The sequence below is a fragment of the Cervus canadensis genome, chromosome 31 (genome assembly GCF_019320065.1).
Source record: "Cervus canadensis isolate Bull #8, Minnesota chromosome 31, ASM1932006v1, whole genome shotgun sequence".
Lineage (NCBI taxonomy): Eukaryota > Metazoa > Chordata > Mammalia > Artiodactyla > Cervidae > Cervus > Cervus canadensis.
Genome location: NC_057416.1, coordinates 18049514 through 18061724, shown reverse-complemented (window position 1 = coordinate 18061724; position 12211 = coordinate 18049514). Strand labels below are relative to the sequence as shown.

Sequence of the window (12211 nt, the reverse complement as noted above, 5' to 3'; positions counted from 1 at the left end):
GCGCTCTTCATTCAGTCATTAATTCCAAGTCTTAGCCACAAACTTTCTCAGTTCTGTCACATGCTGGCTGAGTGCCCTTGGACCAGCGACAACCTCTCTGAGCCGCAATTACCTTGCATGTAAAATCAGGGTAACGGAAGTTATTTGAGAAAAAAACAGAGAAAGAATGTATGGTAACCCTCCATGGTGCTCCACACCCAGAAGGTTCAATAACATGACTCCAATCTGACCTTGTCCCCTCACAGAAAGAATAAATGGATCCTCTCTAAGGCAGAGAGAACCCCACTCCCCCCCCACCACTCCCTTATTCCTTGTTTTATCTGATATTCTAGTTATCCATGTAAACATCTTCTTTATCCTCAACTATCTTTCACACAGGGACCATTTCTTTGATATCTCACATCCTTCCCAGCATCTACAGTGCTGCCTGTACACAAGCAGGCACTCCAAAATTCTTCACATTCGTTAATCCATGAGCTATTGTTGAAAGAAATTAAAAAGGAAATGAGCAAATAAACACTAAGACCAAACACATCTTTTGAATGAAAGGGACAACTCAACTTACTATTTAAGAAAATAGCTTCTACACAGAAAACAAAATTCATACTAATTGAAAATCTCCCAAATATTCTCAGTTTAAATTACTTAAAACTAAGCTTGAAGTTATAATATTCACTCCTAATACACTGAATCTAGCATCCGAAGTTTAAGATTAGGGGGAAAAATGATTCTATAAAATGCAGCTGTTTACAAAGAAAATGAAACTGAAGTTATCTTTTTTTCTGATTTCCAGCTAGGTTCCAATAGTTCCTAGATCACTTTCTTTCCTTAAACAAACCAAAAAAAAAAAAAAAAACCCCAACAACAATAACCCAGCATCTTCAAACGGTACACTTTAGAAATCGTGGAAAAAAAAAAAAACAAAACACCCACACGCCTTCAACAGATAAGTCTGTCAGTGTTTCCTAGCACATTCATCAAAAGAGAATGTTGTTGAGACAACTTTCTTCTCCTGCCAAACTTTTTTTGAGCAATTCTAAGGGAGAAGCGGGATGTGTATTTTCCCCTGAATCACAGAATCGAAAACCCTGATAATCGGTAGCTCATTAGATTTCTCTCACAACTACAGTTTCGACAGGCCCCAAGGTCTGACACAAGGCTGACTTACAGTTATTGCTGTAAGCACTCAGCTCACTGTGAATGCTGGCCACAGACGAGGTGCTTTCTGTCCTCCGAAGTGCGGGGTTCTTCACAGACGCTTTGGGCCTAGGAAGCAATCTGGGCAGATTCACTCGAGACGGCTGCGCAGTTTTCAAGGATGCAGGTTTTCCTTGGGGGTTGAAAAAAAGACAAAAAGTTTCCATGGCTATTCATTCCCAAAGCTCTAAGCTTGTAAACCCGAGCTCCTACATGAACAAGTGAAAGTGAAGTCATTCAGTCGTGTCCAACTTTTTGTGACCCCGTGGATAGTAGCCTGCCAGGCTCCTCCATCCATGCAATTTTCCAGGCAAGAATAGTGGAGTGGGTTGCCATTTCCTTCTCTGGGGATGAACAAGTGAGTCAAGATATAAAATAAATATTAAGACTTACACAGGAAGGATTCCTGCAACCCTGTAACTGTGAAGGAATTAACTCAGGTCTTCTGAGACATGGGATTCCCTTGTGGCTCAGATAGTAAAGAATCTACCTGCAATGCAGGAGACTCAGGAGACCTGGGTTCTATCCCTGGGTTGGGAAGATCTCCTGAAGAAAGGAATGGCTACCCACTCCAGTATTCTTGCCTGGAGAATTCCATAGACAGAGGAGCCTGATGAGCTACAGTAGTCCATGGGGCTGCAAGGAGTCAGACATGACTAAGCAACTAACATACATGTTTCTGTGACACAGAGTCGTTTGAGACAGAAACTTTTGGCAACCTTGAAATCAAGGGATAAACAAATTGATATGACTTCTTCCAACACTGTTGATTTAAAAGTAAGTAAATTATTGTGTTCACACACTAGGCTACGAAATAAAAAAATTGGTGAAAACTAAAAAACAACCAAGATAGGAAGGAAGAAGTCCATTTGAGAAAAACAATTCAAAAATACCTAATGCCTAACAGCAGGTGGTGCTATATTATTAGCACTCTTTTTTCATCTGCCCTTTTCGTCCTTGGGCTTCCCTGATAGCTCAGTTGGTAAAGAATCTGCCTGCAATGCAGGAGACCCTGGTTCAATTCCTGGGTCGAGCAGACCCTCTGGAGAAGGGATGGGCTACCCACTCCAGTATTCTTGGGCTTCCCTTGTGGCTCAGCTGGTAAAGCTCTGCCCGCAATGCAGCAGACCTGGGTTCGATCCCTGGGTTGGGACGATCCCCTGGAGAAGGGAAAGGCTACCCACTCCAGTATTCTGGCCTGGAGAATTCCATGGATAGTCCATGGGGTCGCAGAGAGTCAGATACGACTGAGTGACTTTCACTTTCATCTTTACTCTTTATTTGCCAAACTTAAATGGTTCTCACTCAAACTCCTAGCTATTGTTTGTAGCAAGTACGTCCACTTTTCTATAAGATATGTATGGACACCCTGTTCTGTGGCATCCTTGAAACTACACCATCCTGATGCTTCCACCTGAACATTAGGGCATTTCCTAAATGCATGCCTTGGCTCCAACTTTTTACATATTCGCCTCTCCAGGAGAGTCTACTTATCTACTTTAACCACTGCCCTATCTCGATGAACCCCAAATTCTCACCTGCAGCTCTGTCTTCCTGAACCTCAATGCCACTCACATTTTCATTTTCTTTAACATTGCAACTTAGGCAATTAGACAACCTCCTACCTACTAATGCTAGTCGTAACTAAAATTTCCTTTTTCCCAGCCCCCAAACATTGGAATCACCTTTTTTTTTCTCCATCAGATTCTCATATCATCTAACATTGTCTCTCAACGCCACTAGGATCATACAACTGAAGAATGTCTAGAGTTGAAAAAGACCTTAGCTGCAAATTATCAAGTCACATATTACCAATGTGGTAATAAGGGAGGAAAGTAGGTTTTCCAAAAAGTAATGCTCACTGCTTTGTCCCAATTAATTCACTTACAAAAATCTCACGTTAACAGAGAAGAAAGTGCTGAAGTATTTGAGGCCTGGCATCTCAAGTTCTCCTGTTCACAGCCTCAACCCTGGGCTGACCTCATATATCCATGTGAGCCCTGCTCCAGTCATCCTGGTTTTTTCTCTGACACCAGGATGTGCTATTCCAATCCACCAGGCACATCATTTCTTCTCAAAAAGGTCTCCTCCTCTCAATCTAAATGCTACAAATCCTTACCCACTCCCTTAGATGTTGCCTACATAACTGTTTTAGACCTTAAAGTTCTGTCCTTCCACCCTTTCCAGCTCCACTGTGTTGATCTTCTGAATGTGAAAACTACATTCTGTGATTCCCCATTATCCGCAACCTATAGCGGTGGCGCTAATGGTAAAGAACCTGCCTGCCAACACAGGAGACATAAGAGAAACGGGTTCGGTCCCTGGGTCAGGAAGATCTCCTGGAGAGGGGAATGGCAACCCATCCCAGTATTCTTGCCTAGAGAATCCCAAGGACAGAGGAACCTGGCAGGCTATGGTCCACGGAGTCACAAAGAGTTGGACACGACTGAAACAACTTGGCACCACCCCGTGTTAGCACCATTATCTGCAGGGCAACATTATTTTTAATCCCCTTAATTAATATTTAAATTTAAAGACATAACAGGCAGTTCTAGGGTGGATTCCTAACCAATTCTTCCCTGAGTACTTCACAGGCGTTTGCCTCTCTACACACACACATCTTTTTATTTTTCCAGGACTTTTTACTCTATTCTTCTCTTCTGTCCATTCCTGTGAATACAATGGGCTTCTTTCCCTTCAATCCCCAAACTCTGCCTAGTGACTTACAAAGTGAGTTGACAACTCTGTTTTAAATCCTTGCTGCCAGTTTTTTAAGGAATCTCCAAACTGTTCTCCACAGTGGCTGTACTAGTTTGCATTCCCACCAACAGTGTAAGAAGGCTTCCCTTTTCGCCACACCCTCTCCAGCATTTATTGCTTGTTGACTTTTGGATAGCAGCCATTCTGACTGGCATGTAATGCATGAGACAAGTGCTCAGGGCTGGTGCACTGGGAAGACCCAGAGGGATGGGATGGAGAGGGAGGCGGAAGGGGGGATCGGGATGGGGAACACATGTAAATCCATGGCTGATTCATGTCAATGTATGGCAAAAACCACTACAATATTGTAAAGTAATTAGCCTCCAACTAATAAAAATAAATGGGAAAAAAAAAATCCTTGCTGCCCCACCTGGGGGTCTACAGAATCACCTCTCCCTATATTAAGTTTGAGAATCACCACCTCTTAGTGAAGACTTTCCTTCCTGGTCATAGCAAACACCATCTTCCAACAACACAAGAGATGACTCTATACATGGACATCACCAGATGGTCAATTCAGAAATCAGATTGATTATATTCTTTGCAGCCAAAGATGGAGAAGTTCTATACAGTCAGCAAAAACAACACCAGGAACTGACTGTGGCTCAAATCATGAACTCCTTATTGCAAAATTTATACTTAAATTGAAGAAAGTGGGGAAAACCACTAGATCATTCAGGTATGACCTAAATCAAATCCCTTATGATTATACAGTGGAAGTGACAAATAGATTAAAGGGACTAGATCTAATAGAGTGCCTGAAGAATTATGGATGGAGGTTCATGACACTGTACAGGAAGCTGTGATCAAAACCATACCCCCAAAACAGAAACACAAAAAGGCAAAATGGTTGTCTGAGGAGGCCTTACAAATAGCTGAAAAAAGAAGAGAAGCAAAAGGCAAAGTAGAAAAAGAAAGATATGTCCATCTGAATGCAGAGTTCCAAAGAATAGAAAGGCTTTCTCATCTCTGCTTGCTAAGTGATCAATGTACTCACTATGGCAGCAAATTTGGAAAACTCAGCAGGGGTCACAGGACTGGAAAAGGTCAGTTTTCTTTCCAATTCCAAAGAAAGGCAATGCCAAAGAATGTTCAAACTACCACACAATTGCACTCATCTCACATGCTAGCAAAGTAATACTCAAAATTCTCCAAGCTAGGCTTCAACGGTACCTGAACCGAGAACTTCCAGAAGTTCAAGGTGGATTTAGAAAAGGCAGCGGAACCAGAGATCAAATTGCCAACATCCACTGGATCACAGAAAAAGCAAGAAAATTCCAGAAAAACATAGACTTCTGCTTCATTGACTACGCTATAGCCTTTGACTGTGTGGATCACAACAAACTGTAGAATATTCTTAAAGAGATGGGAATACCAGACCACCTTACCTGTCTCCTGAAAAACCTGTATGCAAATCAAGAAGCAACGGTTAGAAGCAGACATGGAACATGAACTGGTTCCAAATTGGGAAAGGAGTACATCAAGGCTGTATACTGTCATCCTATTAATTAACTTATATGCAGAGTATATCACGTGAAATGCTGGGCTGGATGAAGCACAAGCTGGAATCAAGATTGCTGGGAGAAATATCAATAACCTCAGATATGCAGATGACACCACCCTTATGGCAGAAAGTGAAGAGGAACTAAAGAGCCTCTTAATGAAAGTGAGAGAAGAGAGTGAAAAAGTTGGCTTAAAACTCAACTTTCAAAAAAAGAAGATCATGACATCCAGTCCCATCACTTCATGGTAAATAGATGGGGAAACAATGGAAACAGGGACAGACTTTTATTTTCTTGGGCTCCAAAATCACTGCAGATGGGGACTGCAGCCATAAAATTAAAAGACACTTGCTACTTGGAAGAAAAGCTATGACCAACCTAGACAGCATATTAAAAAGCAGAAACATTACTTTGCCAACAAAGGTCTGTCTAGTCAAAGCTATGGTTTTTCCAGTAGTCATGTATGGATATGAGAATTGGAAATTAAGAAAGCTGAGCACCGAAGAACTGATGTCTTTGTACTGCTGGAGAAGACTCTTGAGAGTCCCTTGGGCTGCAAGGAGATCAAGCCAGTCAATCCTAAAGGAAATCAGTCCTGAATATTCACTGGAAGGACTGATGCTGACGCTGAAGCTCCATTACTTTGACCATGTGATGGGAAGAACTGACTCATTGGAAAAGACCCTGATGCTGGGCAAGATTGAAGGCAGGAGGAGAAGGGATGACAGAGGGTGAGACGGTTGGATGGCATCACCGATTCGATGGTCATGAGTTTAAACAAGGTCCAGAAATTGGTGATGGACAGCGAAGCCTGGCGTGCCGCAGTCCATGGGGTCGCAAAGAGTTGGACACGCCTGAGGGACTGGACTGAACTTCTTGGGCACTTCCGACCGAGGGCAAAGGACCACACCTTCCTACTCAGATCCACACTTCCTTCTGTTACAACATCTGTTTCAGTGTGCCTCTCAGACTAGTCTCTACGGCCCCTGAGACCAGGAAGAGAACTGAATTCAATTCCACTGAGGACATAGCTAAGCATCTAGCGTGGAGTGAGTTTTAATGCTTGCTGAATGAATTAATTTTTCTTTTGAGGCCAATAATAGGGGAAATAGGGAGTGGGGGGTGGGAAATAGGAAGAAGTTGGGAAGGACACAGACTGTCAGCCCTTAGATGCACAAGGCTGAAGAATACCATTAGACATGGTGACTAGAGTTGATATACAGTGGTATCACTGTAGTGAGATTGCTATGAAAATAGAATGAACCTGTTCATACACTCATGGTAAACACATGAGGGAATGAGGTTTAACTAGATGGTAGCAATCCTTTCACAATATATATGTATATAAATCAAATATCTTAGACATTATATCTCAATGAAGCCATAAAATACATGTAGAATTTTAATGATAACAGTAATGGAGGTAGTTTTAAAAAAATTTTAAGGGGGCATTCCCTGGCAGTTCAGTGGTTAGGACTCCATGCTCTCATTGCCAAAGGCCTGGGTTCAATCCCTGTTCAGGGAACTAAGATCCCACAAACCACATGGTGTGGCCAAAAATTTAAAAAATAAAAATGTTTTGAAGGCCAAGAGTGACGGACAAATTTTAATAATCTCTTCTCTCACCATCTACACTGAAGCATTCAACAGTTAACCAATTTTTATAAGCTTAGTTGTTCTTCATTAATAGACTCTTCACTCTATCAACTAAAGGGGGATTTTTTCTACATTCCTTATAATGATTAGCAGAAAATGAATATTCAAGTATCCATTTGACTTTTTAATGTATATTTGGCCACTGGTTTTACTTGCTCTTAGGAGGGATAAACAGATTTTACAATATAAATTTACCAAATTGCTGCTCCTTCAGCAAATTCATTCTAATGAGCCGTTATTATGGGAAACAATGAACAAGGCTGGGTAAGTGACAGATAAAAATTTCTGGGTAGTGGCTTCTCTGGTGGCTCAGTGGTAAAGAATCTGCCTGACAATGCAAACATTTCTGGGCCACCGTCACAACACAGTCAAGGCTCAGAATGTTTAGAAAATTAAACTTTTCTATTTTTTTTTTTTAGAACAGGTTGTCCCACATCATTGTTTCTGAAAGCATCAAAGGTTTATAGACACTTCTCCATGTGTCTCAGAATTACTACACACCTGTCCCCTCTGATTTCAACACACAGCCTGGCACAGAAGCAAGCTTACCCCCAAAAGCCCGATTCTCATTCCGGAGAACTGGCCCCTCCCATTTGCACAAGTCTCTCTGTCATCCAACCCCACCCTTTCCATCTAATGGCAACTTACAGTCCTGGCCTAAGTCTTCCCCGTTCCACCATCACCACGGACCAGCGGGCACTGAGGACACGGGACGATGCCCACTTCACCAAAGGATTACTCCACGGAAACCGAGATGCATCCTGACAGTGCGCTACCATTGCCGCCTCCAGTTTCTAGATCAGCAACCTACTTATGTGCTAAATGGCTTACTGGGGTCCCACACCTATGACCAGCAACAGAAGGGACCGACCGCAGGCCATTCCACCACCCGCCCGCTGCGGCCTCTTCTGGACCCGGAGGCCAGCCAGAGCCCCTCCCCTTGCTCAGAAGGCAGCGAGCCTGCAAGAACGCTAAAAGCAGCAGGGCCAGCAAAGGTACCTAACGGCTCCACCCTCGGTACCAACGTTTAACTTAATACAAAGTTGACTGACAGGACCTGTAACTGGACTTGGATAAAGAAGCAGTAAAACATACACATCATGAGCAATATTACAAGTAAGACAAGGCAACGTCGGGCTGAGCATCTCTGACGAACCTAAACACCAAAGTCCTCAACGATGAAATCAAGACAGGAGTGCTCCTCCAGTTCTGAAAAGGCGATCGTTTATGTCACGCTGTGTGACCTATCCTGGCTATGAACCATAAAAGTTTAAGACCTTCCTGCAGAGATATCATATGGACCTTAGTGGTTTATTTTAAGCTCATGCTGTTAGCATCAGCCTACATAGAGACAACAGATTTGTTCTGATTCTATAATGATAACCATCTTTTGTCTAAGAAAACCTGGAAAGAATAACACCTTCACTTTGCCTTAGAGAGTAACAGATTCTGATGGTTTTGAAACATACCTCCAGCAAATAAACAATTTACTTGGAAAACCACGTTGGAAAATCTGATTAATTGTACTGCCTTTCAACAACAAAAAATCATTAAGAAACACCTAATAAAACTGAAAATCTGTAACACATTTATTAAGTGAAAAATAGGACTGCGTTAATATTACCCAGTTTCCTTAAGTTTGTACTTATCTAAGTGTTGAAAAATTCCAGAAGGATATAGAAAATTTTTATGGACGTCTTAAGGGGTAGAGACATAGAGGGAAAGAAAGGGAAAGTAACAGAAACAGGGAATTTTCCCTTCATACTTTATATACTTACATGTCACTCCATGTGAATTTTTTCTTACCATAAGTCTATTTTTATAATATAAACTAAAGAATATTATTAAAGTTGATGGGCTCAAACATTTAAACAGAAAGAGATACTCAAGACAAAACAGATTAACAACTAAAAATGGATAAGCTGGACCAATAATTTAAGTAGGTTCTAATAATCTTTTTTTCCTGTAAATCTATAAGCATTAGGTACTCTTTAATTCTTAAAATTTTAGTACAAAAAAGTCAATGCCTTAATTGAGACTTTTATGTGGTCAAGATGAAAAGCCACTTTACTACTGGAAAAATCTTCACAAAACCATAATGGTATGTTTCCTTTGGACTGGAAATTAAAGCCAAAGAAGGAACTCCTGCATGGCACCGCTTTGTTCTGACACTCATATTCAATGACGCATCCTCCAATAGGAGCTCCCAGAGACGTCACAGAATGGAGTGTCATCTCTCAGCTCCAACTCGACCTCCTCCATTCTTTCAGGAAAAGCCTGGGAGAGAATCTGGGTCCCACACAGCTCACAAAACACCTTCAAAGTAATGAGAGCAGTTTCCAAAGCCACAGAAACATCTGCCAGTTGAAGCATGTTCTCACCTCTGAATGGTCAATGAGACAAGAATAAATCCAGCTTTAATATATTTCTCACAAGACTGTTCCACACTGAAAAAATGACTTGCTGTTCTTTACATTTGGTGAAATTTACGGGCTTTGAAGATGTTGACCAAATTAGCTGACAAAAAAAAAAAACTTGGCTACTGTAGTCCCTATATTAGAAGACACGGATAATCTTAACAAAAATTTAGACAGTTGATTCACACAAGGGGTTGTGTTACACAAGTATTTAGTACTTGCTTACACAAGGCAAGGTAACTGCAGATGGAGAGGGTGCTGGAGACATCTTTCTAGAGAAATCACTACCAAGCGTTCTCAAGAAAAATGATTAACTTCTGGAGAATACATTCCATCTCATTGTATGAAAATGTTTGGTTCTGTGATTTCCTCTGCTAAGCAGGAACACAGGCTTCATGGGGAAGAAAAACAGAACAAGGTTGGAGTGGTGGGCAGTTTGCAGTTGGCATTAAGTAGCTTAAAGTTTAAGATGGCATTAATGCCAGGCTAAGAACTTTAGACCTTAATTATGGGGGGTGGGGCGTGAAGCAGGGGGAGGGGGTGCTCTGCAGCTTTCTGAGCTCTTACATCAGAACTTGATCCCGGGGCAGTCCTGTGAAGAGCTGATGGAAGGGAAAAGTTTAAAATCAGGGGAACAGTTAGGAAGCTAGTGCACTTGCCAGGGCTAGAGGCAATGGGGATTTTAACTAGACAATGAAAAGGAGATCACTGAGGTCAGTCTGGATATATACGCCACCTATTAATATGTGCAATTTAAAATATAAATTACTATAGAAAGTATAATTATTATTGAGGAATGCAAGGGCCATTAACTACTAGAGCCAGGAAGAGAAAACGCCAAATATACAACATAGATAGTTAAAATACAAAAAAAAAAAGAGAGAATGTATTTACAGCTGTAATTGTAACTTGGGCTCTTTAAATACTACTATAAAGAGGAAGTGAGCTTTGGAGTAATTCTCTATTACTAGGAATTATTATCATGAAACTAAAGTAAGGCTACCCAAAGGAATAAAGAATTAACCATCAGTTATGGGGGAAAAATCATACATATGTCAAACTGTCAATCCACAGACTCACTATCAACCCAGAATGATCAAATTCTCTCATTGACACTAATGCATATATTTAAAACTTTTGCTTTGATGATATTGTCTAAAAATTAAATAGACCTGATAAGCTGCTTACAAAATAATGTACAGCAATCAACAGCTTTCTGATGTACCAGAAGAAAAAAGGAAAAGATTCTTTGCTTTAGCAATAAAAAGCAATTACATACACAGACATGGACACACATACTATTCCTATGAAGAAACATGTCAAACAGTGTTAGTATGATGAAAAATTACAAAAATGAGTGTCATCAAAGATCTGAATAAGTGGGACATACACGTTCATTCTTCTCTGAATTGATGTATTGACTGTTATTCCTAGGTAAATCATATGTGATTATTTTTAAAGAGGAAACTGGGAGAATTTTTTAAAGAACAGTTTAACTAGAATAAGGAAGAATAATCAAAAATTTTTAGAACATAAAAATGAGGATTGTAACTCAACAGCAACGACAACAGAACTGATTTGAAAATGGGCAAAGAACTTGGATAGAACTTGCTCCAAAGAAGATATGCAGTGGCCAAGAAGCACATGAGAAATTGCTCACCATCATTAGTCATTAGGGAAATGCAAATCAAAACTACAATAAGATACCCCTTCACATCTATTCGTATGGCTATGATAAAAACAAGACTGAAAATAATTGTCAGTAAAAATGTGAGGAAATTAGAACTCTGTGCACTGGTGTTAGGACAGTAAAATGGTACAGCTGCTGTTGAAAATGGGATTTGGGGTTTCTCAGAAACATTAAAAATAGAACTACTTTATGATTCAGCAATTCAGCTTCTGGGTATTCACCCAAAAGAACTGAAAGCAGGACCTTCAACAGATACCAGTATACCAGGTAACATTATTCACAATAGCCAAAAGGTGGAAGCAATTCAAGTGTCCATCAGTGGATGCCCAGATAAAGAAAATATGGCATATACACAATTACAATGAAATATTTATTCAGCCTTTAAACAGGGAGGAAATTATGACACAGGCTACAACATGGATGGACCTAAAGACCTTACGCTAAGTGAAATAAGCTAGTTCTAAAAAGACAAATATTGCATGACTCGTCTTATACGAGGTGCATAGAGCAGTCAAATTCAGAGAGAAAACACAATGAGGGTTGCTGGGACTGAGGGAAGGGGAGGATGGGAAGTTGGTGTTTACTGGACAGAGTTTCAGGTGCAGAAGAGGAAAAGCTCTGGAGATGGGATGGTGGTGGGTGATGAGATGAGATGGGTGGGTGGGTGGTAGGTGACTTCCTACCACCAAGGTGTACACTGAAGTTGTTAAAATGGTAAATTTTCCATAGTATTTGTTTTACTACAATTTTTTAAAGTTTAAAACCTTAGAAGGAATTTGTTACTAGTTCATTACAGTATCAAAGAGTAAAAACAGTCTAGTAATGGCAAAAACATATTGACAGATTAATAAACTGGTGTGTCAATCTCAGAAATACAAAAATTTAGAATAAGATAGTGCAGACATTTCACATCAGTGAAGACACCTATTTGTGGTATTAACATATCTGAATTAAAAAATAATTAAAATGGGAGAAGCAGCATGGTGTAG

The 12211-nt window shown here is 40.5% G+C and overlaps 1 protein-coding gene across 5 annotated transcripts in view; it reads right to left on the bottom strand.

The window, feature by feature from the left end:
* MTUS1 (microtubule associated scaffold protein 1) overlaps positions 1-12211 on the bottom strand; it is a 181274-nt gene that overhangs the window by 85370 nt on the left and 83693 nt on the right. For 4 of the 5 annotated variants that reach the window (XM_043454624.1, XM_043454623.1, XM_043454626.1 and 1 more), the window contains one exon: positions 1169-1330. The exons of the other annotated variant lie outside the window; for it this stretch is intronic. In XM_043454624.1, the coding sequence (XP_043310559.1) occupies positions 1169-1330 (162 nt within the window). The remainder of the gene's footprint in view (positions 1-1168; positions 1331-12211) is intronic. 5 annotated transcript variants of the gene reach the window in all.